This window comes from Notolepis coatsorum (assembly GCF_963971535.1).
Source record: "Notolepis coatsorum genome assembly, chromosome: 19".
Lineage (NCBI taxonomy): Eukaryota > Metazoa > Chordata > Actinopteri > Aulopiformes > Paralepididae > Notolepis > Notolepis coatsorum.
Genome location: NC_140183.1, coordinates 8,082,543 through 8,100,493, shown reverse-complemented (window position 1 = coordinate 8,100,493; position 17,951 = coordinate 8,082,543). Strand labels below are relative to the sequence as shown.

General features: G+C 44.5%; 1 protein-coding gene across 18 annotated transcripts in view; it reads right to left on the bottom strand.

Moving 5' to 3' along the window:
• Window positions 1–17,746, bottom strand: part of ubr5 (ubiquitin protein ligase E3 component n-recognin 5) — a 137,858-nt gene extending 120,112 nt beyond the window's left edge. For 10 of the 18 annotated variants that reach the window (XM_084336861.1, XM_084336871.1, XM_084336874.1 and 7 more), the window contains exons 1-7: window positions 17,528–17,746; window positions 7,265–7,309; window positions 7,068–7,149; window positions 6,317–6,393; window positions 3,478–3,597; window positions 3,295–3,315; window positions 2,456–2,789 (exon numbers count right to left, since the gene is read on the bottom strand). In XM_084336861.1, the coding sequence (XP_084192987.1) occupies window positions 2,456–2,789; window positions 3,295–3,315; window positions 3,478–3,597; window positions 6,317–6,393; window positions 7,068–7,149; window positions 7,265–7,309; window positions 17,528–17,589 (741 nt within the window). In that variant the 5' untranslated portion in view covers window positions 17,590–17,746. The remainder of the gene's footprint in view (window positions 1–2,455; window positions 2,790–3,294; window positions 3,316–3,477; window positions 3,598–6,316; window positions 6,394–7,067; window positions 7,150–7,264; window positions 7,310–17,527) is intronic. The other 8 variants (XM_084336873.1, XM_084336863.1, XM_084336870.1 and 5 more) reach the window with 1 other exon arrangement.
• Window positions 17,747–17,951: the final 205 nt, after the last annotated feature.

Here is a 17,951-nt window from a genome sequence, read left to right as displayed (position 1 = left end):
ACAGTTTCTGACAGCTAACTTGTGAAATGTGCATAACGTTATGAATAAACCGCGAAGTCACGCGAAATAACGTTATAAGCGAATCTGGTAGTACATTTCCAATCAGAGAGGGGCTTCGCTCAACCAATCAGAAAGGGGTCTGCAGAAATGGAGCTCAACCAATCAGAGAGAGGTCTGCAGAAATGCGGCTACGAATTGGAGACGCGTGATTCCCACCCCTAATACAAAGAGAACGACCAGTGTTTCCCCTACCATTGCTTTGAAGGGCCGGCCTGCCCCACCAACGGCACCCCCCGCCCCTTCTGAAAGCTAAAAAAAATACAAAAAAAATAAATGAGAAAAATTTAAAAAATATATGCGTCCCTGCCCAGCGATTGTGGTCCATTTTACAGATTTTTACAGATTGTCAAAGTACAGAATGTAAGTTTTGAAATTATGTGTCATACGTTGAAATCTGAGAGATTTGTGAATTGAAGATTATGTGCTAATTTGAATCTTGTAGAACAGGTTTTTTTTCTGTTTGCTTTAAGCTGTGAAAATGCCTCTCAAAGAGAAGGCTAGAATTAACACCTCTGCCTGTTTCTGCTGGGCGTTAACAATAGCCCCCCAGCCACTCCCCTTACTGAATAGCATTAAAGGTAAAAGTAAATAAAATTACTTTTTGGGCAATTTTACACAATTCCTGTGAGTCTATGGAACACATCTGTAAGGTTCTTTTCAATAAATGTCATTGTTTAGTATTTTTAATCAAGTACTGTAGAGCACCACTTTCTGCCCTTCCAATGTCCAAGCTGTTTTTGGCTGGGCTCCGCCCATACTCACAATGCGCTTTGAGTGACAGCCACCCACCTGCACTAGCAGATACGAGAGAGAGCAAGCTCATATAAACATATCACAGTTGATTGTGGGCGGGCGGTGGCAGATCATCGCCTATTCACGTCAGCAAGCGAATCAGAATGGCTCGTTTCAGCGTTTTTTTTTTGTGTCTCAGCTGAACTGAAGAAACAGGACTGGGTAGAGATTTCACATTAAAAACAATGCAAACCACTGGAAAATGCCATTTATAAGATAGGGGACCTTTAACATATTGGAAGCTGTCAGTAAGTGCTGCCAAAAAAGTGGCTGTGAAAATAGCTTAACCCTGTGAATTTTGCAACCGAGGGCCTCACAGGGAGTAGAAGAATAAAATATAATATAATATACGACAGGGCTGGGCGATAAAACGATAACTATCGCGATAAATTATTTCCTCAAAATAAACATGAAACGTGGTCGCAAAGTTTCGATATATCGATTTTCCAAGCTTGGATATCAGCACACGCACTAACAACCAATCAGTGAAGGAGATGGCCGACAGCGAAGGAGACCCGCGCTGCACCTCTGGGTAGAGAGGTAGGACTCTAGTAGTAAACAAGGCTAGCTAGGATCATTAGCTTGCACGCCGCTATTTTATAGTTTACGTGCAGAGTGGGTGTGTGGCGTGAATTCTGAGGCCACGGTTAGAGTAGTGCGGGGTATGCGGTGGACGTCGTTGCAATGTATTGGAGCGGAACGGAGTATTTTAGGGTGATAGTTAGTACATTGTCATGGGATACACCGCTTGCTCTGGCTAACTGTTAGTTCCATTCTTATAAGTGGCGGTAGGTTGCCCCCTGTTGGAATATAATAATCTATGCACTGGTGCGTAGAAGAACGTGCGCGGACTGATGACGACATCAACTCGAGACATTCGCAGCAGCAAAACAAGTCTATTAATAGCCCGTCCATCGGCGCCGGGCATAAGAAGTTAATTAAACTTGACAGAAATTATATCGACGATAATTATCGATATCGAGTTATATGAAAATAATTTTATAATTTTATCGCGATAACGTTTTTGGCCATATCGCCCAGCCCTAAGAAGTGTATGTGCATCTTATTAGACTGTCTGCTCATACTAGTCAACTTCACCAGCTGATACACTGTCTGCTCATACTAGTCAACTTCACCAGCTGATACACGGTCTGCTCATACTAGTCAACTTCACCAGCTGATACACTGTCTGCTCATACTAGTCAACTTCCTCATTCACCAACGGACTTAGGACAAAAGATCTGACAAATCTTGGTCTAACCAAGTAGGGTCCATTTCATAGATTTGGTACTTTATACTAAAACATTTTAGTAATTTAACGAAAAATAAAACTTGAGCTGAAAGGGAGCCATCAAAGTGTGATTTGGCCCCAACCAGTTCTGAGACATGGTCTGACCACGCCCAGTTCTGACCACGCCCAGTTCTGACCACGCCCAGTTTTGAGGTCTGAGCAGCCAGATGAGCTGTTTTTGAGATGGGTTTTAGAATAGTTAAACGCCTTTAAATCATTCCAAGATGGCAGAGTGGTTAATAACACATTATTCAATGGTGTGATGAACTCAAAACATTTATTATTGCATTATCCTGAATAAACAAAGTGTACCTGGGAGATCAGCTCCTCAGGGATGACTGAGGCGGGGATGACGGGCTGCGGCTGACTCCCCAGGAGGCCAGAGCCCCGGTCCCGCCCGGTGCGGATCACCCGGGTCTGTCGACGGGAGTCCCGGGCCGCTGTCGACGACCTCCCTGAGGAGCCTCCTCCTCCTCCTCCTCCTCCTCCGCTCCCTCCTCCACTCCCTCCTCCACTGCTGCCTCCTCCTGCTCCACCTCCCCCTGCGCCTCCTCCGCTGCTGCCTCCTCCTGCTCCACCTCCCCCTGCGCCTCCTCCACTCCCACCTCCTCCACTGCTTCCATTCACACCGGAGCTCCAGCGACTCCTGTTACACACAGTACAAGGTCAGAGGTCAGAGGAGCTGTTACATACAGTACAAGGTCAGAGGAGCTGTTACATACAGTACAAGGTCACAGGTCAGAGGGCAGAGGAGCTGTTACAGAGAGAATCAAACCCATGTGGAACACAGCTGGACAGCCGACTGACAGACCAGCATTAAAAGCAGCAATGACCTAGCAGGGAATCTTTTAAAAATGTGTGGAGATCAAAAGGTTTCCCTAATCTGACCCGATAAGAGCAAAATACTTTAAGAAAAAGCATAAGATAAAATAGGCATAGCCTATAGCAGATTTTTATATTCAAGATGTATAGATATTTATTTTTAAATATATAAACCCCATATTATTGAATTTCTGCCAAAATGCAGAAATTTCAAATGAAATTTTTTTTTACTGGAGGGGGCCTGTTGATTCTCCTGGAGCTCTGACCCCAGCAGCGCCAGCTCCACACACCCACTAACCCATGCCCAGCGTGTCAGAACCAGAACTTACCCCAGGGTGTTGCCTGCCAGTCTGCCCAGCGTGTCGGAGCCAGAGAGGAACCAGGGCAGAAATTCCAAATGAAAACAAATTTTACTGGAGGGAGCCTGTTGATTCTCCTAGAGCCCTGAGCCCAGCAGCGCCAGCTCCACACACCCACTAACCCATGCCCAGCGTGTCAGGACCAGAACTTACCCCAGGGTGTTGCCTGCCAGTCTGCCCAGCGTGTCGGAGCCAGAGAGGAACCAGGGAGGATCACTGGTCCTGCCCGGTCTGGAGCTCCTTCCCGTCCCTGAACCACTGCTCAACTTTGAACTGGAAACAAAAGATGGGAGATCAGTTACAAACCTATAATAGTCCCACATGAGACCAAAAGAAGACACCTGGGTTAAAATAGTTTTTGTTGTTGTTTTGTTTGTATTCAATAAGCCCAGGTATTTGGTAGATGAGGCCCATTAACTCATTCAGCGCCAATCGCGAGTATAGTCGGGTTAACTCGCCAACCGTTCAGCGGCAATCACGAGTATAGTCGGGATTTAATCGTTATTTCTTTTATTAGCTATATCTAGAGTTGTTCCGATACCGATACCAGTATCGGAAATGCCTGCGATACAGCCTAAAATGCTGGTATCGGCGACTACACATGAAATCTATGCTCCGATCCCATATGACGTAATTTATCAACAACACGTGCGGTATCCTCCTGCTGAGTGAGCATTATAAAACAAACATGTTTTTAATCGACCGTGAATTAAAGTGTCAATGCCGTTTGTCATTTTAACAGCAGATACTTTCTTAAATGCCATTGTCCCGACAGAGCGGTGTGACGGGGGCTCTGATGTGTTCCTTGCTGGTGTTATTAGCATTAGCTGAAGAGCTAACCGAAAAGCTAGTTTTAGCTTAACGTTACCGTGGCTAAAGTTGGGACTATTCATAATCCAGCAATAATGGCTGCAGACCTGCAAGCAAAGTACAGCAAGTTTGCAAAGTAGTATTCCAAGGTAAATCACCTTTTCACCAGTAACGTTACATTCTTTCCATCTAGCTCGCGTTAACTGGCTAACCTAGCTCACGTTAACTGGCTAACCTAGCTCACGTTAACTGGCTAACCGAAGTGTCGTCACTGATCGACCTCTCGTACGCAATTAATGACATGTTGCGGACAGCCATACCGGTGACGATGTTTAGCTTTCAGTGCCAAAGGATAAGAGTCTGAGGCGGAGTCTCAAAAGAGAATGTTGAATATTTATTTTGCATAGAAAATCACAACATAAACGTTACTACTAGCCAGAGCCTCTGCTCTCTGCTAACTGACCCGGAGCCAGACTGGGTAGCAAGTGCAACAACGAATAACGTCCGTGCAGAACCAACCGTTCCGTGGGTGAACTCATTGAGCATAGTTGTCAATTAATGATACTAATACTAATCTATACAATCACCTGTTGAATAAATACCATTACTTTCTAGTGATTACTAAAAAAAAACAGTATATATATATATAAAACAGTATCCGTTTAAAAAAAAAAAAATTATAATTTATATAATACAATATATATATATATATATTTTTTTTAAATGTATGCACTGGTATCGGATCAGTATCGGCCGATACCCAAAGCTTAGGTATTGGATCGGGGAGAGAAAAATGGTATCGGAACATCTCTAGCTATATCCATTCATTTTTCATCCATCGAGCCTGATGTTATCATTGGGAATGGGTCTGAGCTCGCAAAAGGGCAAATACCGCCCCCTACGCCTTCCAGCCAGTATTGCACATCATTGAAATCCCTTCCCCTTGGGCTGTACGTTGATCTAACAAGTCCGGTCCAGGTTTTCCTTCTCGGGCAAGAGTAACGTTTATAACACATGGACTGGGGAGACTGGGAGCAGCGTGGATTATGCCTTTCGGACATATAACGTTGGATCAATAAACGCGATCAATATTTGGAATGGCAATCAGGAATTGGATTAATCTTTTTGCAGGACATCAGATGTGAGGTAAGGACTCTTGTTACGAAACTTGGGTTAATCCAATGTTTCTTTCGGGGTGTGTGTGTGGTGTGTGTGTGTGTGTGTGTGTCTGACGTTGGCTGCCGGCAAAGCACTGAGAAGTGATTTTTCAGCCCCCGCTTCTGTTTGAGCATGATGACACATAGAATCCCGATATACATATAATCTAGCATTATTTTCAGAACGATTCATAAATCAAGCGACAAATGGCACGATTTCTAAGGAAATACATTGAAGCGCAGTTTGCTCGAGTTTCTTGAGATTAGACAGAATGCTCTGGAAATATACTCTTATTCACCACGGTATAAAACTGAAATGTATGTATGAAAAAACAATCTGTTTTGTGCATTTTGACTGGAAGCAACTCACTGACAATCGATGGGTGTATTAGACCCATAGCTATAATATAAGTGGAATGGAGGCGGGAAGGCGCCGCTTACTTTCGTTTCATTGGAATGGAGGCGCAAGATTTATATATAAAAGAAAATGTAAAAAAAAAATCTTTTTGAATTTTTTTAACTTTTTTTTTTTTTATGTTCGAAGCTCGTGCCATCGAACGAAGCTTCGAAGCTCCGAAGTATTTAAGACAGCCCTACATGATTCCTTGGGGAATCCCAACAAAAGCATGACATAAGAGCAAAATGGCCACCGTGTAAATGAGGCCCGTCGGGAACCACAGGATAGATAGCGCCATCACCTCCCGGCAAAGTTCCATGAAGCATTTAGTCATTCCAACAGCAGCCAGTTAGTGCAGTTTTAAACACCGAGGTGTTCCCATATACATATGAGAGAGAGTGAGAGTGAGAGAGAGAGAGAGTTGTTCTGGAAGTGGAAAACCATGGCCAAAATGTTTTATAATCAGAAGCTTTCAGCCAGAGGAAAGGGTGCAGGTCCTGAATAGGCATTCAAATCGCAGCAACGGCCAACAGTAGGGCTTGGCTTGTTCAATATACATTATGCAGCCATCTCCTTGCCCAAGGTGAAACACTTTCCGGGAAGGATCCCAACAGAAAACGTATCTCACCCATCACTGCCATCTGGCTTGCTGAGCTCCAAGCGGTCCGGCTGCACAGCGAAGCTGATCCTGCACACGCGGCCATCCTGAAAGAGACGCATCACTTCCTGTTACTGAGATACACACACGGCCGCGTCTATACTTTCCGTAGCCGCATTTCTGCAGGACGCTCTCTGATTGGCCACTGACTGACGCTCTCTGATTGGCCACTGACATGTTTGTCCAATCGCGTGACGAGCTGTGTCTTTGCCCATTTCCGCGTCGAACAGCCTGCAAACTACCTGGCGTTCCATCGCCATGCTTTAAGACAAACTCTAACCTTAACCAACTTCGAAAGAGTGCCTAAGCTTAACCGTCGAAAGAACTTGCCGTCACTCTCTAAGACAAACTCTAACCTTAACCTACTTCGAAAGAGTGCCTAAGCCTAACCAGTGTAGAAACTGGCGTCGGCCAATCAGAGAGCGTCCTGCAGAAATGCGGCTACGGAAAGTATAGACGCCACACGGCCATCCTGAAAGAGACTCATCACTTCCTGTTACTCAGAGATACACACACGGCCATCCTGAAAGACATGCATCACTTCCTGTTAGAGACGCATCACTTCCCGTTACTCAAAGATACACACAGCCATCCTGAAAGAGACGCTCCATGTTACTGAGAGATACATTAAAAGATATGGTTTTAGGGCATTTATGGTTCATTAGACATGGAGGACAGTGAGAAGGTAGCCAGCATGGTTTGGTTTGTTTAACAGTATTACCTCAAGGAGGAAGCCAGCGTGATTTGGTCCGACCACACATTGCTTCAGAGTCGCCTGCTCCAACAGGCTGAGGTGTGGATGACTGGAAAACAGAGAGAGTGAGAGAACATGATAATAAAGCAGATACTGTCACTCCTTTGGCCACATCACTCAACAAATTATCCAATAAATGTATCACCATGGCAACGCAGGCTCACCTGTTATAGTTGTATTTGTTGAGTTTCTCAGAGACTTCACGGAGCCTGTTGGGAAGATAAAAGGAAATTCATGTAAAAGCAGTTTTGAAATATGTAGCTGTCCTAATGAGAATATATTTTTTAAAAGTTGGTGTGTTCCTTTAAGGGGTTAACATTTCAAGCTTCAACCTAAACAAGCGGTAAGTTGTAAGCTAAAGCCACGACGGCATCAACAATCTGAAGTCTCTCGATGTTTTGATGCAGTTAGTTTAAAAGTAATGATGTACAGCATCATAGGAATAGGTGGCCTCTAACAGAGCGTGGGTTAGGGTTTGGCATGAGGCCTACTGTGACATTATGAGTTTGGTTCTCGGTAGAACGTGGGTTAGGCTTAGGTTCTCAGTAGAACGTGGGTATATTCAGCGAATATACATTGTGTGTGTGTCTCAGCCGTGGCTTACTGAATGCACAGTAGACTTCTGCCCTGAGACGAGAGAGAGTGAATGCATTTTCTGGCAGTAAAACCTTCCGACACGCGACATACATTTGCAAGTTCAAAAGTTCAACAACAATCACTCGCCCTCCATCGCAGTAGGCTACAGTACTGGCGAAACAGACATCTCTTTCTTTAGGGCTGCAACTAATGACTATTTTGGTAGTCGACTAATCTGTCGACAATTTCTTCGATTAGTCAACTAATCAAAAAAATTATATATAAAAAAAAATTATAATTTAAAAAAAAATCACTACCTATCTTTGTGAAAGTGGCTTCTCAGCTCTGGTCCAGCTGAAGACAGAGTGGACATTGAGCATGACCTCAGAGTTGCTTTGAGACTCTTGTCAGGACCAAACAACATCCCCAGTTATCCCATTAGTTCCCCCAAACTTACTGTCTGTCTGTTATGTTAAGCTAAGAAGTCTTCAGCTGGCTGGACCAGAGCTGAGAAGCCACTTTCAGAAAGATAGGTAGTGCAAAAAAAAAAAAATAATAATAATAATAATATATATATTTTTTTAATGACGCAACAATTCCTCGTCAACGTTTTTTCTTTTTATAATCAACATCGTCGATTATGTCGACTAATCGTTGCAGCCCTACATCTCTTTATATGAAATTCTACCGACTTTCACCAGTGTTAACAATGAAAAGGAACATGTGGAAAATATTACCGCAGAACCACCAAGAAAACAGAACACAGAGCCTTTCAGCGACAAGTACGAAGTACACAGGATGAGCTACACTATGCTTTATTAAGTACACAGGACGAGCTACACTATGCTTTATTAAGTACACAGGACGCACAGGACGAGCTACACTATGCTTTATGAAGTACACAGGATGAGCTACACTATGCTTTATGAAGTACACAGGACGAGCTACACTATGCTTTATGAAGTACACAGGATGAGCTACACAGGACGAGCTACACTATGCTTTATGAAGTACACAGGATGAGCTACACAGGATGAGCTACACTATGCTTTATTAAGTACAGGACGAGCTACACTATGCTTTATTAAGTACAGGACGAGCTACACTATGCTTTATGAAGTACACAGGATGAGCTACACAGGACGAGCTACACTATGCTTTATTAAGTACAGGATGAGCTACACTATGCTTTATGAAGTATAGGACGAGCTACACTATGCTTTATGAAGTACAGGACGAGCTACACTATGCTTTATGAAGTACACAGGATGAGCTACACAGGACGAGCTACACTATGCTTTATTAAGTACAGGACGAGCTACACTATGCTTTATTAAGTACAGGACGAGCTACACTATGCTTTATGAAGTACAGGACGAGCTACACTATGCTTTATGAAGTACACAGGACGAGCTACACTATGCTTTATGAAGTACAGGACGAGCTACACTATGCTTTTTTTTTTATCCACTTTTTCTCCTTATTTTTCAATTTTCCTCCTATCCCAATTTCGTATTGCCAATTCTCCCCTCCCCTGTCTTGAACGTTGCTAGCTAGGGCATACCAAAAAATATTGTTTGTGGCGGCTAGGTGGTGTAGTGGGCAAGGCGCTCGCCACCAATGCAGGAGACGCTGGGTTCGAGCCCAGCTCTCCGCATTGCTATCAGCTTGGCTGGTCGTTCATACTAACACAATTGGCAGTGTTAGCCGCAGGGTTCGAAATTAACGGGGGCTTGGGGCATAATGCCCTTGAAAATGGACAAAATGCCCTCGAAAATCAGTTAAGGGGGGCACTTAATGCCCCCGACAGTTTACTAATTATATATATATATTTATCCGGTAATGGAGCGTCTGTGTATCGTACGGTTCAGATTAGGGGTGGACGGTATAAACGGTATAAACGGTATGAATTTGCTCTACGGTATGGATTTTGCCTATACCGTGTAACCGGTAGTGCAGCTCTAAAATAGCAATGACGTCATGTAACCACAGCGCGACTATTTCACTCGCATTTGCCCCTAAAAATAGATAGAATTAGTCATAGATAATAGATATGTGCGAACTGGAAAAAGTTATTTAGGAGGCTTCGCGCAGTGGGCGTGCCAGCCCCTCCCGCACGCATGTAAACACGGGTCTACTAGTAGTAGTGGGACGGGACGTCTCCCTGAGCTAACGTTAGCTTAGCTACCGTTACAAAATGACCCAGTCAACTATTCACTTTTAGTTTAATACATGATGAGGCATTGTCTAACCGAACGGTATCTAGTCGGCCAGCTACCGATAGCTCCTGACATCAACAAACGCTCCATCAAGTCTAGTAGAGAGTAGACGTGTATGATAGCTCCGTTAGCCGTTAGCTCACGTTAACACAAGTTAGTTCACCGTTCAAAACGAAATGTCCCATTGAACTAAATAATTCACTGAGGCGTTGTATTAATGTTATATATCCGGCTAGCAGTAGCTACAGATAGCTCCTGATATCAATGTCTTATAACACTGATTCGATGCGTATTCGACTATTCGAGCTGAGGGCTTGTGAATGTGATTTAACGTTATACCAATACTAGGGCCCAGCTGCAGCGCCGGTGAATCCTGGCCGTAGCTCGAGGCTACTCGAGTATAGGTCCAGCTGCAGCTCCGGAGAATCCTGGCCGTAGCTAGAGGCTACTAATGTACACACAGACAGTGGAGCTTGTTGCGTGGTGGCGATGTCTCGCAGATAATACAAGTACAAGTCTAATTATATAATATATATATTTTATATAAAAAAAAAATTATATAAAATTAAAAAAAAAATTTAATCAAAAACGATGATACCGTGATATATACCGTTACCGTCTATGCTTCAAATTATACCGTGATATAAATTTTAGACCATACCGTCCACCCCTAGTTCAGATGACGCGCAAATAAAAAAATTCATTTGGCGGAGCCGGTGTTCTGCACTGGCTGCAGGCAGCAGCAGCACTGCAGCCAGGTGCTAGTCAGTTTGTGTAAAAATGCCACGCACAATATAAATTAGGGATGCCCCCATCGATCGGCCACCGATCGTTATCGGCCGATAACCAGTATAAATATGCGATCGGTGATAATGCTTTATTTTCGCCGATCGTCAAAGCCGATCTCATTCGCTGAGTTCTGTCTCAGACACCGGGTGGTGCTGGGTCTGCTCCTCCCTCCCGCACGCATGTAAACACGGGTCTAGTCTAGTGAGACGGGACACGGGAGGACGGCGTCGGCGTCTCCCTGAGCTAACGTTAGCTTAGCTACCGTTACAAAATGACCCAGTTTGAGTCAACTATTCACTTTTAGTTTAATACATGATGAGGCATTGTCTAACCGAACGGTATCTAGCCGGCCAGCTACCGATAGCTCCTGACATAAACAAACGCTCCACAAAGTCTAGTAGAGTGTATGATACCTGTTAGCTGTTAGCTGTTAGCTCACGTTAGCGCAAGCTAGTTCACTGTTCAAAACTAAATGTCCCATTGAACTAAATAATTCACTGAGGCGTTGTATTAACGTTATATATCCGGCTAGCAGTAGCTACAGATAGCTCCTGATATCAATGTCTTATAACACTGATTCGATGCGTATTCGAGCTGAGGGCTTGTGAATGTGATTTAACGTTATACCAATACTAGGGTCCAGCTGCAGCGCTGGAGAATCCTTGCCGTAGCTCGAGGCTACTCGAGTATAGGGTCCAGGTGCAGCTCCGGAGAATCCTGGCCGTAGCTGGAGGCTACTAGAGTACACAGACAGTGGAGCTTGTTGCGTGGTGGCGATGTCTCGCAGATAATACAAGTACAAGTCTAATTATATAATATATATATTTTATAAAAAAATATATATAAAATAAATTTTAATTTCTTTTAATCAAAAACGATCGGTATCGGATCGGTATCGGCCGATATGGCTCACGACGATCGGTATCAAAAAACGTGATCGGGGCATCCCTAATATAAATCAATCTTCATTACGACTTTAAAAACATAGCCATTAACATTACATAGGCCTACACACATCTTGCCATAGCGTTAGCAGTTTGTAAACACAACGCACGTTTTAACTATGGTAGCCCGACGCAGCCCGCAAGCTAATACTGTACAGTCAATGAAATGTCACCGTAGCTACTAGCTACTGTAGCAGAGGAGGAAATGGGAGTCTGAGAGGCGGGGTGTTTAAAGACAATGATAGGCGTTTATTCAACATCCAAGAAGGCTAACATACAACTGTGTTTTACTAACTCCAACCGGGACTATTGCCGCTTTCGCGCTGCTTGTTGATGTTATGAACTCCTCCTAACGTGACCGGAGCTGAAGGTGCAACACGCTAAAATGTCCGTGGGGACCCGGCGCCAACCCATAGATAGTTCCAACTCACCGAATTACGTAATCCACCACAGTTGCACTCAATATTTAAATAATGTTAGTCTAAATAAATGTAGACAGAAACATAATAATTTCAAGCGGAAAACAAATCTTTCCATTAAGAACTGACAATCAGGGAATTTAAACATGGTTGACATTGTTTGTGTGTGTTTATATTAATTAAAGAAAGGAAAGTCTAGTGCTGGCTGAGCATATTGTTTGTTTGCACTAAGTTAATACTTTGACAAATGTAGCCTATATTTTTCAGTCAGTTTGGTCTTTGTGTGCCAAACATTATTTAAGGCTGTAAACACTGTAAACCTTTTATTTTATTTTTAATAAATGAGAAACATGTTTAGATTTGAGTGTTAAATTTTTTTTTAATAAAAATTTACGTATATCGAACTGAAAACCGTGACCCCAAAATCGTGATACGAACCAAACCGTCCATTTTGTGAACCGTCCCACCCCTACCGTTTATCATAAAAATTCAGTGCCCCCGAAATACAAAAAAAAGCCCCCGAAAATCAAGGGGGGCAAAAAAAGCCCTTGAAAAAATATGTTAATTTCGAACCCTGGTGTTAGGGGTGGGAAAGCTGATGGGTGGGGATCGGACGTTGTGGACAGCGACTCCTACAGGTCGGTTGGTGCGCCTGCGCAGCAGAATGAGGAAGCGACGGGGGCGGCGTGTCCCTCCCACGCAGACCCCTGCCGCTGAGAGATCGCGCTGTGCAGGTGAAAAGATGCAACGGCTGCTTCCTCGAGTACCGGAGGGGACGCGTGAATATTAAAGGCAACCAACTTGTGTTCGGCTTTTCTCTGATTGGCCGCGACCCCCCGACCCCACGCGCAGGCAAGCGGCAGTCGTCCCACGTCCCAAATGAAATCCAAGGAGCAAGCGAGCGGCAGCGCGGGCAACCAACTTGTGTACCAACCAACTTGTGTTCAGCTGCTGTTCCAACCAACTTGTGTTCAGCTGCGGTAGCAGTGGAGCGCTGCTGACTGATTATTATGTTTCGGGTTTTTAACAACCAACTACCAGATTCACTCGTCACTGTACATCACCTCTGAAGTATAAACAAAGCCCATACAGTTATGAAATGCGCTGAACTAGAAAGCGTAACGTTATTATGTTTCGCGTTTTTAACAACCAACTACCAGATTCACTCGTCACTGTACATCACTTCAGCTCCAGCAGCAGCAGCGGCCGCGCTCCGTTGTAGGAAGCCCTTCAATGACAGCGCTCTCATATTTTGCGAATGCATAAACTATATCTTAAATTATGGCTATGTGTCTAATATGGCTGTCGCTTATCAATGACTTCGCGACAGCCATATTAAACACTCACTGTACATCAGTGTGGAACTGTACGCTGTAATGTTATATGTTATTTCGCCCGTGGAGGCTGCTGAAGCGCCAGCGGGGCGACGCGGTGGTTTGTCCCCGGCTTCCCTGCACCGCCCGCGGCTTGATCCAGCTCCAGCAGCAGCAGCGGCCGCGCTCCGTTGTAGGAAGCCCTTCAATGACAACGCTCTCATATTTTGCGAATGCATAAACTATATCTTAAATTATGGCTATGTGTCTAATATGGCTGTCGCTTATCAATGACTTCGCGACAGCCATATTAAACACTCACTGTACATCAGTGTGGAACTGTAGGCTCAGGCTGTAACGTTATATGTTATTTCGCCCGTGGAGGCTGCTGAAGCGCCAGCGGGGCGACGCAGTGGTTTGTCCCCGGCTTCCGTGCACCGCCTGCGGCTTGATCCAGCTCCAGCAGCAGCAGCGGCCGCGCTCCGTTGTAGGAAGCCCTTCAATGACAGCGCTCTCATATTTTGCGAATGCATAAACTATATCTTAAATTATGGCTATGTGTCTAATATGGCTGTCGCTTATCAATCATTTTTAGTGATTGCAGGATGAAAGGCGAGAGCGTAGATTTCGCTGTGTATCATTTAATCATTTAACATTTGAAAGGCATACATTGTTGTCATACAGAAGTACAGAATACTTTTATCCAAAATGCTTCTTACTGTTACACTGTTAGAGACTGTGCTAGACAAATTAATTACTAATTCGGTCAGAAATAACGTAACTAATAACGTTAGTAACAATAACATCTAGCTTATATGCTTATTATGTCTGCGGGGTACAGTAAACGTTTCTCCCGGTACATTCTGAAGAGCACACCGCTGTATGTTGGAGAACCAGCGGTCTTCCGAAGTTCCGCTCCTCCTCACTCGAGTGAGACTAAAGCCGTGCACAGCTCAGCCCTGTGAGACGCGAGCAGGAAGGAGCTGGACTCCTGGGAGTTCTTCCAATCGGAATATGTTGTTTCTTTACACATATGTCGCGAACTCCTTCCTAATGCTGCGGGCGGCGTTGAAGGCGGAAAGCGCCTGTGAACCACAGCAGCCTCGTTGCCGCGTCCTGAGGCTGCCGCGGGGCGTGGCCACGGCGGGTCACGTGCCTGTCGGGGCCAATCAGGCCTACCCCGGAAATAGCAACGGTTGCGGAACAGCTACAGGCCACCAGGTGTGGGCGCAAGCCTGCACGGGTTTCGTGCGAGAACAGCGTACGCCGTCCACACAGAGTCCGACTTCAGAGCGGGCGAAAGCGCACGGAGGAAGACACATTTACATTGGAACAGCTGTAATAAATGACTAGTCTATTATGCGAAGTCAGGCCATGTTTTTTTTAAGATTTCCAGTTCCAGTGTTCTATTTTGCATTTTGCATGTATAACCAGTTATTATCTAATTAATTAGAATGTTAGAATACATTTTAGAATGATGAAATCAGTGTGACTGTACTCTTGAAAAAAGTATAGTATGGTTTATTTGTATTGGGAAAGATACCATTAGCTGGTTGAACAACATCTATATGTGTGGTAATAATGCAGATATTGAGTGTACCAAAGCGAAAAAATTCGCTTCCCGCCCACGCGCTGCCGGTGAACACCGACGCCCGTTAACATGGGAGCGAAAGTGAAGCGCCTCACGCCCGCCCGCGGGTTTGGGCTGTCACTCTCTCTGCTCCAGTCACTCTCTCTGCTCCAGTCACTCTGCTCTGTGCTCCAGTCACTCTGCTCTGTGCTCCAGTCACTCTGTGCTCCAGTCACTCTGTGCTCCAGTCACTCTGTGCTCCAGTCACTCTGTGCTCACGAGTCGTGTCAGAGCCAACAGTAACCCGGCTAGCGAGTCGTGTCAGAGCGAACAGTAACCCGGCTAGCGAGTCGTGTCAGAGCTAACAGTAAGCCGGCTAGTGAGTCGTGTCAGAGCTAACAGTAACCGGGCTAGCGAGTCGTGTCAGAGCTAACTGTAACCCGCGCTACAGACTAGGCAGTATTAACAACTCGCATCAATCAAAACACTGCAGGGAGACACGACCAGACTCCTCATGAATTATCCAGGTCAGTTGTCCACTGTGTCCGTACCCATCCAATAGTCCAAGCACCACACTACAGTACAGAAACAAAGCCTAAGAGAGGACCTCGACAACATAAATAAAGGTGTCTTTATTACTGCAAAGAACTGCTGTTCCATTCCACCAAATGTAGAAACTTAGCTTTCTGCCAAGTCAAGGCAGTGAAGGCACACATAGCTTGGAGTTAGTTGAGGAATTGTGAGCGGTTATTCATCGCAGATGAGATGAGCCCCTCGTACTCAACCTAATTAGACCTAGCCTTCTTTTATTTAAGAAAAAAACTCATCCCTTTTGACAACTGCAAGTTCCTTGGTGGGTTGAGATGAGGGGGGTCTGTAGCGCATGGTCAAAGCACCACATGTATGGGGAGGCATGCATGCCACAGAGCCCCCCCCCCCCTTAGGGACGTGATGGTCATTTAATACCAAGATGCTCAAATGACTTTTCCATAAGAATCAGAACCACCGCGGTGAACCGAGCAATGTGGTCAGTCGGGCCGAAAGGTGGTGACAAAATAATAAAATCACATGTCAAAGCAGGCAGAAAGCTGTAGAAGATCAAACTGCATTCTGGTTTTTATCTCAAGGTCATTCTAAAATACACATTCCAACTTCTTAACCTCTTTGTCTCAAAGTAGAACGAGCCATTAATCAGTTCAATCTCAATGGATGATATAAATAGGTTTACTATACATCACCTGCAGACTAGAGCGGGATACTCAATATGCAGGCACATGCTAGACATTACCCTTGAACTATAATACCATTGACTAATTATCTCTTAAGTAAAATATAGATATAACGAGAAAAACGACATATATTATAATGACAGCTGGTAACAACATTGCATCAGCCTGTAAATTGCAACTAGGCGTAGATTGTGCAACTAACAATCAATTGTATAGATCATTGAGCCCAATAGCATCACACAAGAGCCAATTAAACGAATTGTCCTCGTTCAAACTTCCCAAGCCACTTGACTCAACATCCAACCAAGCAAATAAGATGTACTGAAAGATGTATAACACCAAGGAAGATGACATCATGTTTCTAGATGTTTCTGTATTAATAACAGATTGCAGAATGGGTACAATACAGTACGGCTCGATACAAACAATTGTTAAGGGGATGCAGACCAGAGAAAGACTTTAGTCTTGTTTACATCAGAGCCCCCCGTGTCAAGATATAACACCGCCAAGTAGTACTAACACGGGTAGTAAGCTAGAAGCAAAAGATACCAACACACCAACATATGGCAGTGACACGTGTGTGTGTGTGTGTGTGTGTGTGTGTGGCGGGGGGGTGGGTGTGTGTGTGTGTGGGGGGGTGTAATATTAACATTGGCTTGTCGTTAGCTTGCTAGCATTAGCAGATAGCTATCAGTTAGCTGACGTTAGCTACTTCATTGATCTGGACTTAACCAACAAGGCACCGCACAAAACAAAACACCGATATACAGAAAAGCTTATATGACATTTGCCCATGGAAAACGATCAACCGATAAAATATTGCGTTTAATGACTTAGATTCCCTCTCTTTTTCCCCGTGATCCATCCCCCCCAACCCGCATTGTCCATCTCAACTTTGACTGTGGGCCAATAGCTTTGCTTAGTTAGCAGTGGAGTTAGCATGTTAGCAGTGGAGTTAGCATGCTGCCTGTTAGCAGTGGAGTTGGCAGTGGTGTTAGCATGCTGCCTGTTAGCAGTGGAGTTAGCATGTTAGCAGTGGAGTTAGCATGCTGCCTGTTAGCAGTGGAGTTAGCTTAGCATGCTGCAGTTAGCAGTGGAGTTAGCTTAGCATGCTGCTGTTAGTAGTGTTAGCTTAGCATGCTGCCGTTAGTAGTGGAGCTAACAGCGAGCTAGCGAGGATTGTTCCAAGACGCCGGGCCTTATTTCAACCCCGAGGGGGGTCATTAAAAATCATTTCCAACTCATATTCAAACGCATGACAATATCAACACCGTCCATAAACACGACGCTAGTCGTCATACACCACACCCAGCACATACATAGGATTTTAATCATTATTTAGTACCGCGCCCGGTCGCAACAAAATACCTGTCATTGAGCTGATCCTCGGTCCCGGGCAACGGGTGGACCACGAAGTGTATAGATGTCATGGGCTCAATCCAAAAAATCACACACAGATGTGTGAAATACGTGGAGAAGATGGGTATTTTCTCGATTACTATATATTAGGATTCATATGAGTCGGTTTTTTTTTATGACTGAAAAATCCCGAGTTTCGCCCTCACCCACACGCCGCCATCTTAACTCTCAGGCTTCTTCTCGCCGTGTTGATCAGCGCTCATGAGACCGCCGCTCCGATTGGACACTGAGCAGACACAGGAAATGTGTTACATTGGACAGGATTGGCTCGGAGAAGAAAGGCCGTTTACTGGAAAAACTAATACTGTACTTTTATAAACCAAAGTATTTTGTTCTTACAATGTGCATTATAATGAATTGATGTTTCTTTCCG